The sequence below is a fragment of the Daphnia pulex genome, chromosome 2 (genome assembly GCF_021134715.1).
Source record: "Daphnia pulex isolate KAP4 chromosome 2, ASM2113471v1".
NCBI classification, from domain to species: Eukaryota; Metazoa; Arthropoda; class Branchiopoda; order Diplostraca; family Daphniidae; genus Daphnia; species Daphnia pulex.
In genome coordinates this window covers 7,740,240-7,762,577 of record NC_060018.1, presented here as the reverse complement: position 1 = coordinate 7,762,577, position 22,338 = coordinate 7,740,240, and the positions used below count along the sequence as shown (strand labels likewise).

Genomic DNA, 22,338 nt, shown 5'->3' with positions numbered 1-22,338 from the left:
CTTGCGGCCAATCCGCAACAACGGAAGGAACAGCAAATGTACTTACTGCAAATGTTTTAACCAGAATAACTTGGCTTAAAAGAGATAACCTTGCTCGCAGTTTCCTGTATCACTCTTGTGATAAAAGTCAGGAAGAAGCTTTAGTTACATGCAAGACTGCATTTTCTATTTGGACTTCGTTAACTACACGATAAATGCAAAGTACCGAGGAGAGACAACAAAGTGTTCAGACTCTTTATCAGAATTACAAGTTCAAGCCTGAACATGATGTCAAGAATCATATTGAGGCAATAAGCTTCTGGCTCAGCATATGGGAGGATGCTAAAGCTCCTGTTACCGAATCAAATCTGATTATCAGTATAAATATCTCTTCCTCCAAGCTTCCATAACTTTCTCTCAGCTTGGGAATGTGTGCCAGCTGTGGATCGCAAGATTGATTCGCTCACAAGACGTCTTATTCAAGAAGAGTCCAGAACTAAAGAAAGAAATGGTGGTGATAGAAGTAAAGACGACAAAGCGTTATTCGGAATTGTTGACGATCCACCAAATACTCGAGGAGTTTATGCAGGCAACAGATATTCACCATATCCTAGAGGACAAGGTGGTTACGTAAATCGTGGAACTCGAAGTTTGGGAAATCGCAGTCTCCGAGGTAATCGAGGTGGAGGACAGAACAATCAAACTTGACAAGGACAAAGCAATCAAACTGAAATTGACAGACAATATTATATTGATTTCTAAACCGGAGCTTGTTACAACTGTCACAACCCCAGGTCATGTAAGTCGAAACCTATCGTATTGGAAAGATAGAAGCTCAACCTCAAGGAAAAATCACTGAAGGTGCTACTCCTTTCTGACATCAGGCTATTGCCCTTGCAGCTCGAACCAACTTGTACTGGTTTGCCAACTCCAGTGCTACAGTAAACATGTGCAGTCAACGTTGAATGTTCAAACCTTTTGCCCCTATTAAACCCGGATCTCAGTTGATTTGTGAAATTAACGGAGTTAGTGCTTGGAGAAGGAGACTTAGTTTTTGTTACTACACTAAATAGCTCAAAATCATCATTGAACTTTATCCAGCACGTCCTTTTCGCCCCAGATCTGGGAATCAATCTGTTTTCAATAGCTGCTGTTACGAAATATCTAACATAAAGTACTTTAAGGAGAAGCCTCTTAGTTACTGTCTCACTTACTTCACTTAATAACTGACCATTATTTGTACCAACTTCATCTTGATCTTGAGTAAACCGTAAATGACCGTCCAGGATTCCTAGCTGGGTGGAACGGTGGAGCAATCCAAAATCTGCTGCAGCTGGTGGCACTTGGTAACCATTCGGCCAACGACCGATCATCGAAGTAATTATCTCCGGAATAGGAGTGGTAAGGGCGATGGTCGATTCCGGGGCCTCCGTTAGTGTTGTTAAACACTCTGCAGTGAAACCAATAAAAACTCTAATTAAACCAACGACATCAACTCTCAAATTGGTGGACGGGCGCTTCAAAGAGACGATCGGGGAAGTGGACGTGACCGTCGGGTGGAATACGAACAGCGGAAAACTAAAATTATCCGTGTTGGAAGAATTATCGTCGTACCTCATCCTAGGGGTCAACTGGATCAGGTGGGGTCTCCATGTGTCCATCAAAGTCTCAACTGGAGAAAAAACCAATAACGGTTAATCCTCCCCCTTCTTCAAATGTTTATTCAACCGACGGTTCCACTCATGTTCCAGCTAAGTCGCTGGCATTTCTCCCAATGCGCAACCCTACTGTGTCAGGAGACCACTGTCGTTCAAAAAGTTTAATTGTCAGTCGAACTTATTCCGCTGAACCAGGGAATGAATGGGTGATCCCCAATCGTATCATCACAGAAAAGAATGGAAAGTCCTACGTCCCTATTCTTAATCCTTCGGTACAATCTGTTGTTTTTCCAGCAGGAAAGGAAATACCTGGAGTTGAGGCAATCGAGTCGACTGAGTGGGTAACAGTGAGGGAAGAAGTTAAAGGCAACTTCTCATCAGAAACTTCACCCCCAAGGTCAATCCCAGAATTCCTCCGTGAGTCTCTTGAAAAAGTTCCCGCAGAATATCGCCAAGAAATGGAGACTCTTCTCACACGATACCAAGATCTTTTCCACGATACCCCTCTCAAGAGTACGAACGCCGCCGAACACGAAACCGACGCAGGTGATCACCAGCCTATCAGGTCAGCTCCTTATCAAGTCAGTGAACTAGAACGGGAGGCTATCAACACCCAAGTAGAAGCAATGCTTCAGGCCGTAATCGTCAAGCCGTCCTCCGTCCTCCCGTCGTCATGGTACCCAAGAAAAACGGTAAGCTCCGTTTTTGCCCTGATTACCACCGGTTAAATGCCATAACGATTCGTGACTTTTATCCTTTACCACGAATTGATGACTTCCTTGATCATCTGCGAGGGGCAATAGTATTTACCTGTCTAGATTTAAAAAGTGTGTATTGGCAGATTCCAGTGGACAAGTCCAGCAAGTCTAAAAAAGCATTCGTTACTACGGAGGGGCTCTCCGAAAGCACGCGTCTCCCCTTCGGTCTTTTTAATGGGCCCAATTTATTTCAGCGAAAAATGGACCAAGTAATGTCGGGCCTAAAATGGAACATCTGCTTGGTGTACCTGGATGACGTGGTCGTTTGCGGCAAAACGTTTAAAGAACATCAGGAGATAGGTTGGAAAGTGTTTTTTTAGCCCTGAAAAAAGCCCAATTGACTCTGAACGTGAAGAAATGTGCCTTTGCCCAAAGACAAATCCTATGTTTAGGACATCAGGTGACAGTTGACGGAATTTATCCAAATCCGTCTAAAATCTCCATCTTCGACTTTCCTTCCCCCAAAAGCAGTCCAACCGGACTCAGATTGACAAACCTTCGGAGCTTCCTGGGTGTCATCTCCTTTTATCGCCGATTCGGGAACCACTTCGCCTCTTTAGTTATACCTCTGTACGATTTATTTAAAAAGAATACTAATTGGAGATGGGAGAGAGACCAAGAACTCGCCTTTCAGACAATCAAAATGTTATTAGTGAGTGCTCCAATTCTGAAACATCCCACGGCTGAGGGGAAATTTGAAGTTCATGTAGAGCCAGCGGAGTAGGAGTCGGAGCTGTGTTAATATATATACAGTCTGATGAATATCATCCTGTTTCCTACATAAGCCGACGATTGACGTCCGGCAGAATCGAATTATCACTCCAACGAATTAGAGTGTCTAGCTCTTGTATGGGCCCTCACGAAACTCCGCCATTACCTGTACGGTCAGACGTTCCGGGTAAAAACGGACAACAAAGTAGTCGCTGATTGTCCAAGAAAAGGACATTCGGGGAAAGTTAGCCCGCTGGGTGCTTATCCTGCAAGAGTTTGACTTCTCCATAGACCACCTGAAAGAAGCGGAAAACAAAGTCGCCGACGCTTTGTCCCGACAGCCTGTATCTCAGTGCAGCTCGTCTCAACCAGGAGGGTTCATGGAAATTTGCAGTATGCAACGATAATCAAAAACAGACCTGGCAATCTGGCAGCAAGGTGACGAAACCATTCGCAAGATACTTCTACAACTAAGAGAAAAAAAGGAAGCTAGTCACAGCTGTTTGCAATTAAAGACGGGTTACTCTATAAAAAGGGAAAGGATGGTGAACGTGAGTTTAAACTTGTCGTCCCCTCTCTTCTACGACGAGAAATTATCCGAAGCTTACACGATGACCCAGATGCTGGGCACTTCGGTGTGTTCAAAACTAAAGCAAAAATCGACAAAATCTATTGGTGGCCGGGATTGTACATTAGTGTACGGACGTACGTAGCGTCTTGCCCCTTCTGTCAACAAAACAAAATAGCCACTACACCGCACCAGTAGGGTATTTACAGCCCATGGTTCCGCCTGAAAAAGTCTTCTCTCTCATCGGAATTGATCATCTGGGTCCCTTTGCCTGTACCAAAGCAGGTAACAGGTACATACTGGTGGCCATTCACTACCTATCAAAATGGGTAATAGCCCGACCAGTAGCCATCAAAGCGGCTGGGTCTATCTGTGGCTTTATCAAGAATGAAACTAAAGCGCAACACAGTTACCCGCAGCGGATAATCACTGATCATGGTTCGAGTTCCACCTCAAAAATGCTACAACTCAAACTCCAAAAGTGGGGAATTGAACAGTCCCTCACCTTCACAGATCACCACCAGTCGAACGGACAGGTAGAACGAATAAACCAAACGTTGGTCCTGGCCTTTAAGGCCTGTGTAAATTCCAGTCACTCTAATTGGGACACCAAGGTCTCTAATGCTACACTAGCAATTAACACGACTAAACAAGCTAGTACCGAAGTCACGCCTTTCGAAGTAGTGTATGGGAGGCAACCGGAATTTCCGAATGAGCGACAGTTTCCTTGGCCGTCTACCAGAAGTGAAAGTTTCCGACTTCCAAAACCGTGTGTCCAGTTTTCGAAGGGAAGTTCATGGAAAGCTAATTTACAAACAAAAAAACATTAAGAAAAACTACGATCAAAAAAGAAAACGGCCGCCAACCTTCGCAGTCGGTGATTTGGTCCTCGTCGCTCGCGTGTTCGCTCTCCCCATTTAACTCAAAAGTTGCTCCCTTAGTTTTTTGGCCCCTTCCAAATTGCAAAACGGTGCTCACCCCTCACTTTTCTAGTGGAGTCTCTTCCGGTCACCCGTAAAAGAATGTGGCGCCGTTTTCCCGCTCACGTTTCCCAGCTGAAACACTACAAGACATCCCAGGAGTTCAATTGGAAAGCCATGGAACCGAATATTGAATAAATAAAAATAATTGTAATCCATCCAATGCCCCTAAGTTAATCTCTTCTTGTTTGTTTCGGTTTTTTAGAGGAAAAACTCGAGTCAGGAGAGGCCGTGTAACATGTGTCGGTATTTTACGCCTTTTTCTATTTTTCTTTCCTAGGTAAAGGAAGAGAAGAATAGAAAAAAAGAGAAAGGGCGTAAAATACTGGGGGTACGGTAGGCACCGTAGTATCCCTTCCGTCAAATTTAACTTAATGCAGAGAGAGCCATTTGCCTGTTAAAGAAACTTTCACGGATGACTGTATATAAAATTATGAATCAATGGGTCCAGAAATTGATCTAATTTAAGCTATATTTCATTCTCTATCCTTAAATACCTAATTCACCTAGATTAGGCAATTTTTTATATGTTTATTTTGTGATTGAAATTCAAAAAATTTTATAATTTGCGCCAAAAAATCAAATCAAATGTATTTTTTATTACTTATTTTTGTTTATTCTATTTTAATGAATTTTCAAATTCATTTTTAATAGTTTTAAATTCATATTTAATATTTTAAAATAGAATAAACAATTGATTTGTTTGATGAGTTGAGTTGTTTGAGTTGATCATATTCCCATAATAAGGCCGATTTGGAAACTTTAAAAAGCGCCTCTAGTGAGTGTGTCAGCTACTACGCTCAGCTACTACTACACCATGCCCGTGAAGCGACCTCGCAGAATGTCAAAATTCCAAAATTCAGAAATTTAGATTTTTAAATCTGGCAATACCCCTAAGAATGACATGGCAACGCAGTATTTTTCAAGAATTTTGAAATTACGGAACGTCGGTTATGGTGGCTGTGTTGTGTGTTTGGCCTTCTAAAACCACCTCAATGTAATGATGTATAGTGACATTTAAACAGGTGGTGAAAATTTAAGCAGCTTCGAATGTGTTACAATCTGCCTCCTGCAATGAAGTAAATTAGGAGCTACTTGTTTTGCCGTCTATTTATCATAAGTGAATAAATTATATCCGGAAATGGAAACGCCAAAACCGATGACTGGACCATATCGTGCCACACGGCTTGTAAGTTTAACTTATACATTTTGTTTTTCCAATTTTATTTAAATTATTTCATATGAAAAACTAAATTACCTGTTTGCAGTGGAATGAAGCTTTACGTATATTCAACAATGGTGTACCTCAAAAGAGACATTGGAGACAACTAAGGCAGTATGAAAACTGTTTCACATCTGCTGAAGCTACTAATTGGCTACATTCTCAGCTAAAAGAAAATCCTCATTTCGGACCTACTGTTTCCAAAGATCAAATTCAACAGCTTTTGTGCAAATTTTTAAAGGCAGGTGTTTTTGAAGATGTCCGTGGCATTGGCACAAAGACAGATAATAGAATAGAAACAAATGGACTGTACAGGTGGGTAAACAAATGTGTGGAATGTTAAATAACGATTATTTTAAAATGTTTATTGGCTTTAAAAAAATATAGATTGACAAATCGGTCACCATTCAGAAATCCAAGAACTCCAGGGCGTAGAACACCATTGAGTACACTTGCTAATCGTGGGAATTGTACTGAAAATCATAGTTCTCCTAAGCTGGCACCAAATAAAAAGGAAGTGCCAGTGGATGTTGGTATCCCTTCAATAAACAAGCCTCAAACTACAACCTATGCAAAATCTTTGGTACAGTGCCAATTAACAGCCAGACAACTCAGCCAACAAGAGGTGGAAGAATTATGGAAAAACACTACATTAAGGCAGATTTCAAAGCTTCTTAATCTTTTAAATCTTAATGAACTTCTTGATTCTACAGAGATAAAAGGTGAGATGACAGGCAATTATTTGTAACAATATTTAAAATTTACATGACATTCTTTTTTTTGTTGTCTCTGTGATTCTAGGAAAATCGGTTCTTTGGAATGTTACTCACATTGGAGTAAGGGGAGTTGTTCAGCCAATGGAGGAACTTGATTCACCTCCTTCCTGGGTTCTTTATGGTACAAACAGTTAAAATCTAAATTATTTCAAATAAATGAAATTACTACTGCTTCACCTTCTGTATTTACAGGTATGAAATCATTAGTAAATTGGCCATCGAATGAAAAACACAAACTACCTGAATACCACGGTTCAGAAAAGGATGTTTTCAAGGTCATTTGCGATTATTTCACAAACGCTTCGAGTCCACTCTCCACATTCTCTCTATACAATATTTTGGTTGAGGCTTTCATTCGATCGGAAGCGGCAGATCTCAATTTTCGAAAATCTATTGAGTCAACCGGTAATGAAGATGAGGATGCGTTTAGTCTTCACTCTCGGGATTCAGCACGTAACTTAGTTCTGGAAATGGCGTCCCCCATCCATCACAAAACGTCAACTCCAATTGGCTCATTCTGGCAAGAAAAACAACAACAATCTAGGTATTTGGCGTTCTCACAAGAGCTTGTTTCCCCCTATAATTGTGTTGACATCTAGAATAACTTATATATTATTTATTGATTTATCTCTGGTGCTCTGTTAGCGTTCATTAGTTGGTTAGGTCCATTTTTTTTTGTTGTTGTTGGATAACTCATTACTTTTCTGTGTGTAGGCAAGGGAACTATCAATCATTCCCCGTTGCGAAGAGCCCTTTAGTCGGCAGCCGTACCCGAAGTTGGCAAGTCGGCAATGGGGCTCAACGAGATCCACAAATGTTAAATATTCGACGTTTTCTGGATGATGAAGTCGTGTCGACAAATCAAAAAGGAGGCCGAGAACCGCAACATGCGACTATAGCCGGTCGTCGTCTTCATCGGGTTAATTCCAACGCTTGTTACGAAACAGCCTTTACGACTGCCGAACCCAAGACTCGGATCGTTTCTCAGAGTCACGCAACTATGCCTCGCAGAAGCCAATCTTCTGATCGTACCCTAGACAATGATTCTGATTCCGTATTAGGCTCGCAGGGATTTCGCCGTGAAAAGAACCATGAAAGCTCATATATGTACCATAGTCTTGATCGTCTTCGCAGCAAATCTGGTGGTTATGTCAACGTAGCCGCATTTGGCTCGGTGGATTGTCTTGATCGATCAGACCCTGATAGATACTCAGAAAGTGGAGCTGATTTGTGGATGTCGTCTAATAATGCTACTGTAGTGCACAGTCGGAGCATTTCCAGTCTTAGCTGCCATCATGGAGTTACGGGACTCAGCCCTTCGTTCTCCGATTCATCCGTCGCAACGGCAGCTACTCAACACAATTACGAAAATCTCCCTCACCTTTCGGAAGAGGACAGCCCTCATGGATTAGATGGGCAGCTTCGCGTCTACCGGAATTCACCAAGCAAACGACTTATTGGTCGTCGGAAAGGTCTTGAATTCTACTATGGAGCTAAAGCTTGCAGACCCGGTAACCCGCTTAGACCAACCTGCTTTAACCCCAAAATGTCCAACAAAAGCAAAACTTCTTTGTATTAGTCGTCGTAACTTATTGCTATGTTTGCACAACAGCTTGGGCTTTATTTCGTTTGTTTGTTTTCTGTTAAACTGAAATACGTCTTCCAATTCCAATTAAGGACTAGTGACACAGGCTGGGAAGACTATGGCTATCGAGCTGCTCCAATTACTTACCTTACTTTTGCCACCCGATCGACGTCGAAAACTTCATCTGCTTCTCCGCTTTATGACCAAAGTATCAGCAAACGATAGACTTGTGCTTGACCCAATAATCCCGATGAAAACTTTGGTAAGAATCAGTTGTAATCATTACTGAAATATCGATGGACGGATATTGACTAAATCTTTTCTAGATGGTGAACACTTTTTACCGGTGCATTGTTTGTTCGCCCGAAGAAGCAGATTACGACGAATTAATAGCGTAATTATTTAACGAAAACTTTTTAAAGATATTTTCTTTTTAATTTTTTTTTTAAATCATTGTAAATGTGTAGTGTGCGTCTCGTGAGTTTCATGATGGAAAATGCAGAGGCTATTATGACTGTGCCATACCGACTGTGTTCTCAAGTTCGCGATCTGCTAGGCGACATTCAACGTGAGAAGGTATGTTACAAGTTTCAATCATTCATTGGATATAGGTCGTAGATAGTGTATAGATGTAGGACTTACCACCTATGAGTTTGTATTAGTTTTATTATTTATGTATCATAGCTTCGTTTTTATATTTTTTAATTTGTATTCTTTGTGGTAGTAGAGTTATAATTATTTCTTTCGACAAAAGTTATTTAAGTATTTAGAACGTCGTATTGACGTCCTTTTTTCGATCATAATGGAGTTGTTTATACGTACGATAATTTTAATTAGAATTAAGCTAGTGCCCTCTTTTTTAGTGTTTTTCGTAAGCCGTGATAATCGTACTTGCATGGTATCATCGTTCGGTATTAGTTACTTATTTCAATGTTTTTTTTTGTCTCCGTTTTCGTTGTGCACGTGGATCGTCTTCTTGTTCGTCCGGTATTATTTCTTCATTTTTCCTTTGCTTCGTTGTTTCCGTTTCTTCTCTCGCGATTGGGCAATTCTTCTTAAATACAACAAAAAAAGATCCGCTTTCAACTTGATGATGTCGTACCGCTGACGTACTGTGTTCAGGTTTCACCACGCCGTTTCGAGGAACAGCGGAAAGAGGATTCTAAACGAGAAATTCATCAACTGCTGGAGCACATAGTCAATAATCAAAATATGCCGCTCAAGGAGAAACGAAAGAGGCTTAAGCAGGTAGATCAACATTTCGATATTTATAGAATCGAAAATAATTAACTCCGTTGTTTTGCCATTTCTAGTTTCAAGCTGCCTATCCAGAAATTTACCGAAGCAAGTTTCCCACGGAAGCGGATATATTTAAGGAAGAGCGACATCAATTGCAGGGTCAAAAGCGTTCAAGCAACCAGTCCACCGTGTTTTCCCGGATCCGCAACCTACGTCTTACATGATTTTAATGATATTATGACGATCGTATATTTTTTTAACTATTTTTAGATTTCCCTTGCTAATTTGACTAACTTTCAATGCTGTTAACGTGTATTGTCAGTTTAAATACTGTACTATGGTATCCAAACCCATTGGGGCTTGCTCAAGGAGCTCAGTAGGCCTACTAATTTGAAATCCACATATTCAGGATGGGGATTAATCAAAAATATTTCATTTGATATGAATATTCTTAATAAGCATAATACTGGAAATACATTTGTCCGTCTATTTCTAAAATTTAAGATTGCTTCATCAATTTTAACAACTTTGATCCATGTAATTATATAGTACTAAATATTCGATGAATTTCGTACAGTAAAGATAATATAGTAAAGCATAATTCTCAAGGAAACTTATTATACTCTGTTAGAAATATTTAAAAAAAATAATCTAGGTTTTCTAGTCGTCGTTGCTACTAGTGCTTTGCATCTTCTTTTTCTGTTTGCGAATAATGTCACGTAGCGTCCCGGTTGGGATGACGATGTCGTCATCGGAATCATAGTCTGCATATTTCAAAAGAAGAAAGTTCGTGAAAATGTATGGATTATTTGGCCGCTTAAATTTTCATTTCACAAATGGAATAAAATTTATTACCGCTGTCTAAGTTCAGGGGTGCTTTGGCTTTGGTTTGTTTCTTCGGTGCTTTCTGGACCGTCGGAGAGGAGTCACGATCATTCTTGTTGTGCGATCCACCTGTTTCAGAGGAGCGCGATCGTTCCTCTTCTTTTTTGGTAGGATTCTTTGGTTGATCGTTCTTGGTTTCTGTTTTCATTCGGGCTCTCTTTAATGCTTCTTGAAGTTCAGATGAACGCATTGTTTGATACTAAAAAATAAAATAACAAAATTTCATTATCGTTGCAACAAAGGTTAATTAATGGGAAACTAATGAAAAACTGTAAATACCCCTGATGCTCTGCGCTGAAGAGTTAACTGTGAATCCAGTCGATGACCTTCTTCTTTGCCACAGTACTTTTCCAAATCTGCCTTTTTCAGCTTAAACAACTCTTCACCGCTCATGCCATTCAAACGCTTCTGAATCCTATTTTTTAAATGTGTGTTTTAAAACATGGCTTAGATTTCTAATGTTTTGTTGGATAATGTCTATCATATTGAATGAATTACGTACACAATATCGAATTCCTTGGCTTTGAGCCAATCGCGAACTTCGTCGGGAGTTGATTTGAGTGTAATGTACATTTCGGGAGTTTTACGAATATCCAATTTATTTTTTTCCGGTTGGTAAATGTCTAATAGGTTCTTCAGTTCTTCGACCATCATGTCTTGACTGCTGAGGCCTGGAGAAGAATAAATCAGTTTCAACATTTTCTCTTTTTAAATATTTAACAAGATATTAGCATTTTTTAATACTTCTTGTCATAGGTTTCGGTTTAATGGCTTCCTCCTTTTTGATTGGTTTTTTTATGATTTCAACCTCCTTGGGCGGTAGAGGTGGAGGTGGTGGCGGAATAGAAATCACCGACTCGGCTCTACGTCTCTGTCGGCGGCTCTTGGCCGGCAGGCCGTCACTGTCCTCGCTGTAGCTATCGCTGGTGTCAGCACCTTTCATCAAATAGCCATCTCGTAATTAGGAAAACGATCGTAGGTCTGAGGGTGCATATTTCCATCCTTTCATCCGTCTGAGTTACATCTGACCACCATCGACACGGCAACTTTGTGGCCAATTAAGATCCGAAACCAACTTTCAGCCAAAACGCTAACAGCTAAACTTTCAGACATTCTACTCCTAACAATTTTGGCTACTTAACTAACTGCGATGCTTGCTGCCTACTTTCCCTTTTTGTTTTTTGAGAAAAGAGAAAGCCACGTCTGGGGTTAGAATTATTCATCACATGTAAGACGTATCATGGATGTATAGGCAGCGGCACTTTGCAGTTGGTCACAGCTGGACCGTGGCGAAGTGGCTGTGAAATACACGTACGAGTTCGTCTTTTGGCTGCCATATCTTTACGTAAATAATCAAAAGGAGCGTCGCTGATAATTCACGCGAGACTCGAAACTCCGTCAATGTACGACGTAGAAAGTGCGAGAGGATTACCGAAGCGGGAAGGAGAGAGAGAGAGCGGCGGGCAGCGGTTACACGTAGCGCATGGACAAACAGACGCAAAAGACATATATACGCACGCTGACGGGCACACAAACGTATAATATGAATAATATGGACGGTATATTTTCCATCACGAGAACAGCATTCAACATTTTTCTTTTTTTACGGTCAGCCTCGTCAACCACACACTCAGCACAACGGCACAAATTTCGTTGGGCGTCATCAACCGAGAGACACACATAAACGATTAGCACCTATATAGCAAGTATTCGTACACAAGTCAAATGTAAATGGTGGAGAAAAAAAAATCGTAAAGATACAAAACTCTAAGAGAGAGGAGAAGAATGGAGATTATGCAAGGGTCATCGACCGTCTTTGGGAGTGTCCTCAATCAAGCGTAATAAAAATTCAAAATATGGGAAAACAAACAAATTGGATGTTGAGACTCTACTATGTAAAGGGAATGCACATAAGAACAAAAACCTAAACGAGTAATTGAAACTGACATAAGACAAAAGAACGGAAGGCAAAAAGAGATGGACACCGATCTGGAATCGTATTTTATAGCGAGAATTCTGATCACTGACTACTCGAACGAGACTTAACATATTATAATCAACATCTGTTTTGTTTTTTCACTTATCGTGTGTTAGTGTGCTCCTTTAAATGTGGATGAATGCTTATGTCGGTGCCTTGTGGTTCTTTAGCGTGAGCAAATAGTGCGTGCACGTAATTAACATTTTTGGGGCCATCAGTCGGTGGGCAAAACCGACCACCCTTAATCACTATAGCAACTGCGAGAACAGTTGAAAAAAGAGAGAGTCAGGTGGAACGAACGCTAAACCCATCGACGTTGGCCTATTCGTCTTTAACCGTGTCAATAATTCCGTTCTGAGAAAGGGGTAAGGGGGTTTTACAACATCAGCAACACGAGCGTACGTACAGATACAATCAAAAGAAAATCATCATGGATGGATGGGACGTACGTACAAATACACACACAACACAAAAGAAGAAAATGAGACAAAGGAGAAAGAGAGCGAGAGAGAGAGAATATGTATAAAACAAAGTTGAAAGCTGATGATATGATGAATGGACGTACGAGAGTGAAACGAGAAAAGAAAATACAAGCAAGCACAAGCCGATTCATTTTCTTTTTTCACAAAAAAGTGGGACGGTGAATGGCATTTCATTCTCATTCATTCCGCGGCAAGAGGCGCCTTTGGACGTTGGTGCATGAATTTTCAATATTTTTTAATAAACCTTCTGCAAACGTTATTGGGCGCTCATTAAAAATAGCGCAAATCACCTTTTTTGCCTTTGTGCCAACCAGCCGACGAGGGTGGAGTGAAAACATCGTCGTCCTGGACCAACATGGTGACGATCGTGTGTGGAACGTGGGCGGTTACGCCGTGCATATTGCGAGCCTTCCACCACTTGCGACTATTGTCCAATACCTATGCCATTTCAAATTACCATTGTGTTATGATTTCATCAAACAGAAAAACAAAAGCCGACAAGAAAAAACGAGCATTTAAAGTCTAGTTACCTCAAGATATTCGCCACGGACGACAGTCAGCTCCTTGTCGTTGTTGGCCGTTCGTGGATATGTAACCTGGACGATCTTGGCATTGCGGGCCTTCAGTTCGGCCAGCCAACGACGTTGCTGGTGTTCGAAACGAGCTGCTGGGTCGCCATTCTTCTCGATCGAATCATTGGAAATATCACTGCGCGGACCAAAGTCACGGTCTGAAGGCGGGGAATGTGATCTGTCAAAATGAAAAGAAAGTCGTTAATTTTATTTGACAATGAATGTTATTGTTGGAAAAGTATTCAAACCACCTTCGATCTCCACGGTCGCTGTCGTAGAAAAATTCGTTGCTGTATCGCGTCATTTCCGTCTGTAATAAAGATAATTTTTTTTTACGTTTTGCTCAATGCACATTATTTAAGAATCAACACTAAAGAATTCGTAAAATTTAAAATTCATTACGTTTGAGCGTTTATTCTCCTCCTTTTCATCTGGGAAGAAGGAGGCATCCGGCGTCCAGCCGTCCATGAAAGTCGGTACGTAAGGGACAACATAGCTGTTCCACTTGTCCCTATTCATTTGAAATGCAAAAACTTGAAAAATTTGTAAAAGAAAACAACAAAAAACAAAAACAAGCATACTTGGGTGTGTGCCAAGCGTCTCCAAGCGAGTGCCATAGCTCAGTTTCTTTGCTAGACAAGCAATTGGAAAGTAGCTCGATGGCGTCGTATGTGAGTAGTGGTGCGACGACACGAGCCGGAAGATTGGGTACGGTGTTGGACTCGTGTGACGCCTCCACGATCAATGTTAGCGGTGAAAACAGGAAGTGAACCAACTCTGGAGCGTTAGGGTCGTGGATGTGCGATTTCAATTTGGCCTGTTAAACAAAACAGTAAGTGCGTTCAAGTACAGTTATTCAAAATATTTGTAAAACTACAAAAAGAGTCAACTGGAAAAAAAAATAAAACATACCAATAAGTTAAAAGATAGTTTGAATTTCTGGAAAATGTCGATGTATTCTGCCTCGCTGGGCGGTCGAGCTCTCATGGATAACATGCCATCTCCTTGTTCCTTCTTTTTCGATTTTCGTGACCTATTAAGTCAAAAAAGAAAACAATAATTAGTTGGGCTTGGCCCATTGATTTCGAGTACTAGCGGAAATGCTAAGTCACACTATGTGGTAAACTGGTAACGGCAGCTGAAAGATAAAATTCTTTTGGTGTTAGTCAGTGAACAGGAATATGTTTGATATCATTCAGTTGATACCGCTATCAGTTGACAGGCACTGTTTTTATAAAACAATTTGACCATTGGAATGAAACCAACAACGAATTTTCACCTGGCCCACCCCAGAAAGAGAAAAACGATGGGGAAAGAAGTGTACGTATGAAACATAGATAACTGATAGGCGACATACTTTCTACGTCGTTCGAGCTCGCGGCGAGCTGCGGCCGCATGCTGTAAACGGGCGATGAAGCGCTCGATGTCGTCGAAGCAGCGGTTCAGAACCGTCACGTCCTTTTCATAGCGCTCGCTTGAGGTTGAACTGGCGTCATCGTTAATGTGACGCATGAAAACTGCGTGGTTTGCCTGTTTCGCCAAATTATTATTACGCATGAAATAACCAAATTTGAATGATATAACTAAAAGGAAAATAACATACGCCGTTTAGGGGCGGCTCCGGTGGAGGTTTGTTCGGTGGGGGTGGAATTCGCGACGGATTGCTCGGTCGGTAGTTACCGGCCATGTACATCTTCATGTCCTCGGTAACTAGTTCGGAAGAGACCCCGACGCACTGGAAGATGTGCATTTCAGGTGGGTCACGGTTGAGGGGATCTTCGCCAACCACGAAGATGAAAATATTATTGTACAAATCCTTGGGGTCCAAGCTGGTGAAAGCTGTCGGTTCTAGAATGAGGTTGAGCGGGAAGCGTTCAACCACTTCGCCGTTTTCGAAATCCTGTATGGTGACCCATTCGCGGTCAAGACGTAAAATCATCTTTTGTGTCCAAATGCCAGACGTCTTTTCCATGTGCAAAAGGCGGCGCATTCCGTCTGCTGGATACATGACTTCATTCTGTTGGGAAACAGTGAAGGTGGCTAAATGTTCAACCACAAAGCTTGGGCCATCCTCAATATCTGTTTGAGATCCCCCACTTCCTCCACCTGAAAAGAAATACAAACATTTTAATATAAAACTAATTCGTGTGCTAATCCTGATGGAAATTGTCTGACTTTATCAGTGTTATGAAAAGTTAGTAGACTCCAATATAAAATGTAACTACTGTTTTTTTTAATGAGTTTTCATGTTAAATATTTTAACTATTTAATTTCACACAAAATTGAAACAAGAACTGTTTCTTTAATTTTTATCTCTGCATTGAAAGAAAATTGGAAAATATAAAGCTGTTTTTACAACTTTATCTACAGTAATAATTCGAACTTCTAACTATAATTTGCATTAAAGTTTTGCTCAAAATTAACATTACACCCATAAAAATAGGAAACTTTTTCCCCCATAACAGACCCCAATGATTTTGAAGAAGTAAAAAAGCTGTTGTCATAAACAGATGTCGAAATAAATTCAAAATGCTTAATCCTAGTTCAATCTTATCTCACTATCGTCTCGGAACGGCAAGTACCCGTAAGCTTATTTTAAAAAAAATAATAAAAATCACATGATTTCATACCTGGAGTGTAGCCATTGGTAGTGCCGGGCAGACGATTTTCTCGGTAAGCCATGATGGGCTAATAACAGAGCAATTCAATCAACAAGTGGAACTACTAAAAAGGAAACAATGCAATTGATTGAACGACTGATTTTCGGATTGTAGTTTAAGTGTTGAAAATAAAATTTAAACTGCGACTGTATCCGTAAACCTTTGCAATCAAGAGATAAACGATGAATCATGCGCATGTACGTGCGTATTCCCAACTGCACAATGTTTTACGGATGATGCCGATAACGCGTGTGATTTCACTTTGTTTTCTTCTATTTGCGCTAATTGTAACACACAAAAGCCGAACAGCTGATGCCAATCCCTTCGCTTACTTTGACGATTTCTCCTGACGTGCTAATGTTTGGGCATACACGTAGTTTTATCCGTCTTTATCGAAGAAAAATGCCCTTTCATCAGGCACACTTGATAAATATTATCGTAGATAAAATACACCTAGAATTATCGTCGATAAAATACACCTAGATTGGCAGCTGGATAATCCATCTAGGTTTAGCGATGGAGACTAACTGACTAACAACGACACCTACACCTCGAACGGGAAAGAAATAATAGTAATAATGTCACCACGAAAATTGTGATCGCCGAGTAGTTGCGGGCAAAATTTTGGCGTTTTAATGCCCGGCCGCAGCCAAACGCAGTTCCCTTTAAGTCACGATCGTACCTACTTTCTCTGCGTGAAAGACCCCAATAAAAGCCAATCCTAGTTTTTAAAAAAAAGGAAAGAAAAAATGGAAACACACAGGGCTGATTTCGTTTCAGCTTACATTCGAACATGTTTTCTGGACAGACCGCTCTCACATCGAAGAGGTCGAGAAATGTAAGTGGAATGCTCTGGAAATGTTCACACCCTCTTTGCACCTTTGCAGTGTGCCGCCATTTCCCATCATATAACCTCTCTCAAACTTTCAACTTTGATTCCCAAATAATTCCATAAACGATTGTTATCTTCTGCCTTTGACCTTTTGGTAGCGTTCTCGATTCACATTACGATTTCACCATGAGAAAAGCGTTGAAAAATTCAATAATTCCAGCCAGGCCAGGTATTCGATTATTCGTATAGCCATTTTGTATATACGAAGGCCAGTGTTGACGGATCGGTACAAACATATGGTGCCTTTCACCTTGCGCGCCGAAGGCTCAACGAAGAGTAATAAATGACCAGACAGACTACCTCTCTCTCTTTCTATCTCCCAAAGGAAAATCTTATTCACAATTCCTATACACTTTTGGCAAACAAATGGAGGTGATGGCACGTACCTTTTGTTACTTGGTGTTTTTACTTGATGGGTTGAATCGATGAGGTCAGTTCAGGTGTGTCAAAATGTAGAACACGACGACGACAAGATGCACATCAACAGGTGTGTTTTAACGACGCCTGTAGTGAACTTCACATGGGCCTCGTCTGAGACTAACAGCCAGAAAAAAGCATCTACGCCGTCGAATCCTGTGTTGTCTCAGTGTGACCTCGCCTTTTGCCCGATATCTCTATTTTAAGGCGATAGACCAGAGCCTGCCAACTTGGCTGCTGCAGGTTGGTCGCTTATCTGTTTGTTGTTTTCCTCTCACGTCTCCTTCGCCTTTACTTTTATGCACCGTTCAATGATGGCGACGACGACGACTTTCGGAACGCGAACACACAAGAATGAATACACCGAAGGTTGTCTACCGAGAACAAAAATCCCAAAATGGATTCTCTATCTGTTGCACTGAAACAAAAATCCACTGGTGGTTATATGTGTCTAATTTCACTTCAATGGCGTCCAACTGGTGTTAACGAGTTGGTTTCTTCAATGTTTCATTCGAGAACTGGAGAGAGAAGCGTGTGTTGAGACAGAGACGGAAGAACTTTCTGATGTGAGGTTGGAGAATCCACACTTTTTTTTAGTGGCGTAGAAAGCCAAAGTACAGTATATGCTGCGTTGTTATATTCGAGCCTCTGCCGGTGCGAGTAAAACCAGCCTGTGCATCGCTGCTTTGGTGTTGTTCGGGGTATGGCTGGCTGACTGGCTGGCCCTCTCCTTCCTTTCTTCCATTATCCATTCTTTCTCTTCTTCCCCTGTCGACATTCTTGAGAAGCAAGAATTTCGAAAGAGGGGTTTAGAAAGCCAGAAAAGAACGAAACAGGTAGGACAGGACAGGTAACAATCCACACCAGCGCCATAGGCTTCGTAGCGGACGAATAAATACTCACGTCCACAACATTCCACAATTCATGCACTCAAAGTGGAATAATTAGCTAAATATTAACATTCTCATGTTTTCCCGTCGATTTTCATCTTTGTGTCCATCGGTAGCAAAACTAGTTGATTTTTTTTTTTTTAATCTAAGGAAGTAGTAATAAAGACAGGTTCACTTGACCTGAACAAAAGAGAATTTTCTTGTGAATGGTTTCGGCAACTTAATATAACTAGGCGTCTTGCTACTTGGCGTGCGGGGGAAAAATTCGGGAAATGAAAACGGGAAAAATAAAGTGCCTCAACCGAAAAGAACCACCCGTCTTCCTGTTTTGATTGCCCAAAGGCTATATGCCTGAAATCTTATTCAAGGACACTTATTCATTTGACTTATAGCTATTCGTGTTTTTCTCTAGTTTGTATCGACTGAATAAAAAAGATAATGCTCCTATCACTTTTACTTGCGCACCTGTCTTTTATCGGACCATTCCATACCAACACACACACGAAAAGGAAGATTGAGGAGAGGATACATAAAAAAAAAATTGACATATTTCTCAAAATATTTTAAAAGCCATTTAAGTTCTAAAGTGAACACTGCAATTCAATACCGGCTGCCCTGCCCTTCCTAGGATTGTATGAATCGACATTATTCAGGACCATGTCTGAATATCATGAAAACGGACGTGTTGAATAATAAATATTCCGTACATTTAAAAATATAACTTATAGCAGCTTATACCTTTGTAAGTCGGTATGTTCGTTATTTGTTACTGCCTTATCAGAGTAATAGAATAATTCTTCTATTATTATCCATTATTATTCTAGTCTTTTTATACTGGACCAGGAATGTGAATACACTTTAGATTTGACTGAACTGGCAACTCCTTTGGATTAGTGCGCTGTAGCAGTCGCATGTCAAACTGTCATACAAATATCAGCTGTTGCATTTGTTGATTTGTTCTGTTGTTATAGATTATAGCCCTATACCTTATATACTACGTGACGTCATTATATATACTCAAGCTAACTTACTATTGCTGGCAACCTGATAAGCTGAATTATTTGTGCAGCAAGTGTTCTTTAATCATTCGAGTGGTTAAGGCCAGTTTTTATTGTTAAGAATCCCACAGTGAAACCATGTTGAAAATCGCTAGGCAGTATAATAATACTTTAAAATTTACACCGCTCATTTGTCGCTCGTTTTCCAGCGAAAATGCGCCAAAGAAAACGTGTCTTTATGATTTAAATGTAAAATATCAAGGTAAAATGGTTGATTTTGCTGGATACCTGATGCCTGTACAATATGGCGCTGAAGGAATCCAAGCATCCCATAAGCATACTCGTTCACACTGCAGTTTATTTGATGTGTCCCACATGCTGCAATCCAATATTCATGGGTAAAATTTATTTTTTAAATTCACTATAAATCATCCATGTTCAATGTGTTTTTGTTTTTTTAGGAAAGACAATGTAAAATTTTTGGAAAGTTTGATGGTGGGTGATATTCAAAGCCTTCCAAATAACCATGGAACACTTTCTGTCTTTACAACAGATAGTGGAGGAATTATTGATGATTTCATTGTTAATAAAACCTCATTAGGTTATCTTTATGTAGTTTCCAATGCTGGATGTCGTGATCAAGATTTGGCCCTACTGAACTCAAAATTGGCATTAGCCAAAAAAGAAGGTCTTGATGTTGATATTGAAGTTCTGGAAGAAAGAGGATTGCTGGCCATACAGGGTCCTTTAATGATGTCCATCTTACAACCCCATGTTGATATTCCTCTCGACCAGTTATATTTTATGACAACTTCCGTTGCCACTGTTTGTGGAGTACAAAATTGCCGAATAACTCGCTGTGGCTACACCGGAGAAGACGGCGTAGAAGTATCCGTTCCACCCAGTGCGGCAGCAGATATAGTCGATAAACTTTTGGAGTCCTCAAAAGGAGCTTTGAAGTTGGCTGGATTAGGTGCTCGCGACTCTTTGAGACTGGAAGCTGGCCTGTGCCTGTATGGAAACGACATGGACGAAACGATTAATCCAATTGAAGCTTCCCTGGCTTGGCTTGTTGCTAAACGCCGTAGGACTGCTGCTGATTTTCCAGGCGCAGCTAACATTCTTGCAGGTACTTTATTCACTTCGCTTAAAGAATATATAAATCTAGTAGAACTCACGCATCTTCCTTATTTTAGAACTTAAATCAACAACTGGTAGGCGACGAGTAGGTTTTGTGTCACGCGGACCACCCGCCCGTGGACATACGCCTATTTATTCAAAAGATGGTAATCTCATTGGAGAAATTACATCAGGATGCCCGTCACCCAGCTTACCGGGCGTAAATGTGTCAATGGGACATCTGGATCGCCAATATGTTAAAAGTGGAACCCAAGTGCAATTTGAGATTCGCAAAAAAATGGTTGATGCTCAAGTAACCAAAATGCCATTTGTGCCTACCAAATATTACATAAAAAAGTAATTATCTATTGACTGTTAACATGTTAGTACAAAAGATTATCTGGTTGAATATTCATTATATCTTTTTATAAATGCAAACCTGGTTATCTGTTTTGATTAATTTAAACTCAGTTGTTTTCCGACAATAATGTAAAAGCTGTTAGCTAAAACAACACTTAGTTACGGTACTGTAGAAACGAAGTTTTGACCAATGCTATGCTACTAAAACTTCCTTCATAAAATTCTGTAGCTTATATTTTTTGGGACATCAATCGACTTACCGAATGAGGGGGTTGATTTTTCCGCATTTTGATATTGTGAGATTGCAAAGGAATAAAAAAGACTTTCTCTCAAACGAAAAAAGAATTTGTATTTATCAAGTATGTCTTAAAGATTATTTGAAAAAAGTTCTGTGGGGTTTCTTTTTCTGTTGACGTTCGATTTCCTCTTGCTGACCAAAATATTGGAATGAAGACTCGTCTGTCCCATCTGCAAGTGGTCGCTTTTTCTGCGACTGTTGTGCAGTTCCTGCTACCCACATTGCATTACGTCGCATCTTGTTACGATAATATTGTTTGAGTTTTTCTCGCTGCTCAAACCACTTATTTCGGTCACGGTACGCTTCTTCCTTTGCTGGCTGGTAGATAAAATCTGTAACCTCTATGAACAGACAAAATGTATGCACTATTATTGAGTTCACAATAGTTGTCAAATCTAACAATAAGTTTTAAATTTATAAAAACCTTTTAAACGGTTGTCTCCAGCGTGGAAAAAAAGTGGTTCCGTCCACATACCGGCATTTTTCCAATAGCCTTGATGCTCAACATTGCTCACTGTTTCTGGCTTAAACAAAAGTTTAGGGTCTTTCTGGGCAAATAGTTTTGGTGGCAAACTAATTGGTTCTTCTTCTGGTTCTACTGCAAGATTGCTCTCCTGAAAGAGGGTTCGTAGAGAGAACTCACTACCTTTGCCAATATCTAGATTACAATGAATTAGTGTAAACATATGCATTATACCAATAAATCATAAATACATTTCATATACCTAGAGCTTCTGTTGTCTGGTAATAACGTTCAGAAGATACTTCTGGTAGAGACTGTTGCTCAAAATCCATCTTGCCTTTTTTAAATGGCTTATCTGTGTTGCTCTTTGTTACTTTCTGAAACTTATTATCATGGCTCGAGAGATTTGAATCAAATTGGATGAATGCTTTGTTTCTAAAAAATATGAAAATTTTTAAAAACAATAATATGAATGGCAATGCTTATTTTTCATACCTGAGCAGGGGTTTTGCTGACTCTGACTGCTGTTCATTGCTAAGAGACAAATCAACCATGGTATCACTTTCTTCAACATGTTCGTCGAAGATAATTTTTTTATTCAATGGCTTTTCAGATATAAACGACATTGTCGATTGTATCACGCTACTAAGCTGCGGTTTTAAGTACTGTACTTCAGTTCGTTGTTAATTATAATATAACGTTTTATTATCATCAATCTTTCCGGAAAATTTGTTGAACTGAACGTCTTAACACGTGAGTCGTGAGAAATTGAAAATAATGATTTTCGTCTGCTAGAATGCAAACAAATGACACGAGTACACCAATGCCACTAACGTTTGGCTTGTCTG

General features: G+C 40.3%; 5 protein-coding genes across 15 annotated transcripts; 3 read left to right on the top strand and 2 right to left on the bottom strand.

The window, feature by feature from the left end:
• The first annotated feature begins 1,630 nt into the window (after positions 1-1,630).
• LOC124189015 lies at positions 1,631-2,365 on the top strand. Its single transcript, XM_046581968.1, has one exon. It carries the CDS (start codon positions 1,631-1,633, stop codon positions 2,363-2,365), a length of 735 nt encoding a protein of 244 aa, XP_046437924.1.
• Positions 2,366-5,570: 3,205 nt separating this feature from the next.
• On the top strand, positions 5,571-9,974 carry LOC124205827 (DEP domain-containing protein 1B-like). Of its 4 annotated transcripts, none has more exons than XM_046603376.1 (11): positions 5,571-5,843; positions 5,923-6,191; positions 6,264-6,598; positions 6,678-6,773; positions 6,845-7,196; positions 7,367-8,124; positions 8,330-8,499; positions 8,564-8,631; positions 8,705-8,813; positions 9,360-9,485; positions 9,551-9,974. In XM_046603376.1, the coding sequence occupies exons 1-11, from the start codon at positions 5,796-5,798 to the stop codon at positions 9,698-9,700; spliced, it is 2,481 nt and encodes an 826-aa protein (XP_046459332.1). In that variant the 5' UTR covers positions 5,571-5,795; the 3' UTR covers positions 9,701-9,974. The 4 variants fall into 4 exon arrangements, with proteins under 4 accessions (XP_046459332.1, XP_046459324.1, XP_046459307.1 ...); XM_046603368.1 differs by having other exon boundaries at positions 7,367-8,163; XM_046603351.1 differs by having other exon boundaries at positions 7,367-8,163; positions 9,312-9,485.
• Positions 9,950-18,243, bottom strand: LOC124205854 (epidermal growth factor receptor kinase substrate 8-like). 8 transcript variants are annotated; one of them, XM_046603431.1, is made up of 15 exons: positions 17,332-18,243; positions 16,024-16,081; positions 14,997-15,499; positions 14,751-14,923; positions 14,306-14,426; positions 13,975-14,210; positions 13,796-13,904; positions 13,645-13,703; positions 13,352-13,571; positions 13,112-13,259; positions 11,106-11,297; positions 10,864-11,032; positions 10,641-10,776; positions 10,332-10,560; positions 9,950-10,240 (listed from the first exon to the last, which is right to left on the bottom strand). In XM_046603431.1, exons 2-15 carry the CDS (start codon positions 16,073-16,075, stop codon positions 10,137-10,139), a joined length of 2,451 nt encoding a protein of 816 aa, XP_046459387.1. In that variant the 5' UTR covers positions 16,076-16,081; positions 17,332-18,243; the 3' UTR covers positions 9,950-10,136. The 8 variants fall into 8 exon arrangements, with proteins under 8 accessions (XP_046459387.1, XP_046459377.1, XP_046459360.1 ...); XM_046603421.1 differs by having other exon boundaries at positions 16,024-16,117; positions 17,332-18,242; XM_046603404.1 differs by having other exon boundaries at positions 14,751-14,926; positions 16,024-16,114; positions 17,332-18,102.
• An 874-nt stretch (positions 18,244-19,117) lies between these two features.
• On the top strand, positions 19,118-20,807 carry LOC124205769 (aminomethyltransferase, mitochondrial-like). Its single transcript, XM_046603281.1, has 3 exons — positions 19,118-19,648; positions 19,712-20,379; positions 20,447-20,807. Exons 1-3 carry the CDS (start codon positions 19,389-19,391, stop codon positions 20,728-20,730), a joined length of 1,212 nt encoding a protein of 403 aa, XP_046459237.1. The 5' UTR covers positions 19,118-19,388; the 3' UTR covers positions 20,731-20,807.
• A 251-nt stretch (positions 20,808-21,058) lies between these two features.
• Positions 21,059-22,289, bottom strand: LOC124205796. Its single transcript, XM_046603306.1, has 4 exons — positions 21,986-22,289; positions 21,753-21,925; positions 21,452-21,685; positions 21,059-21,368 (listed from the first exon to the last, which is right to left on the bottom strand). Exons 1-4 carry the CDS (start codon positions 22,114-22,116, stop codon positions 21,103-21,105), a joined length of 804 nt encoding a protein of 267 aa, XP_046459262.1. The 5' UTR covers positions 22,117-22,289; the 3' UTR covers positions 21,059-21,102.
• Positions 22,290-22,338: the final 49 nt, after the last annotated feature.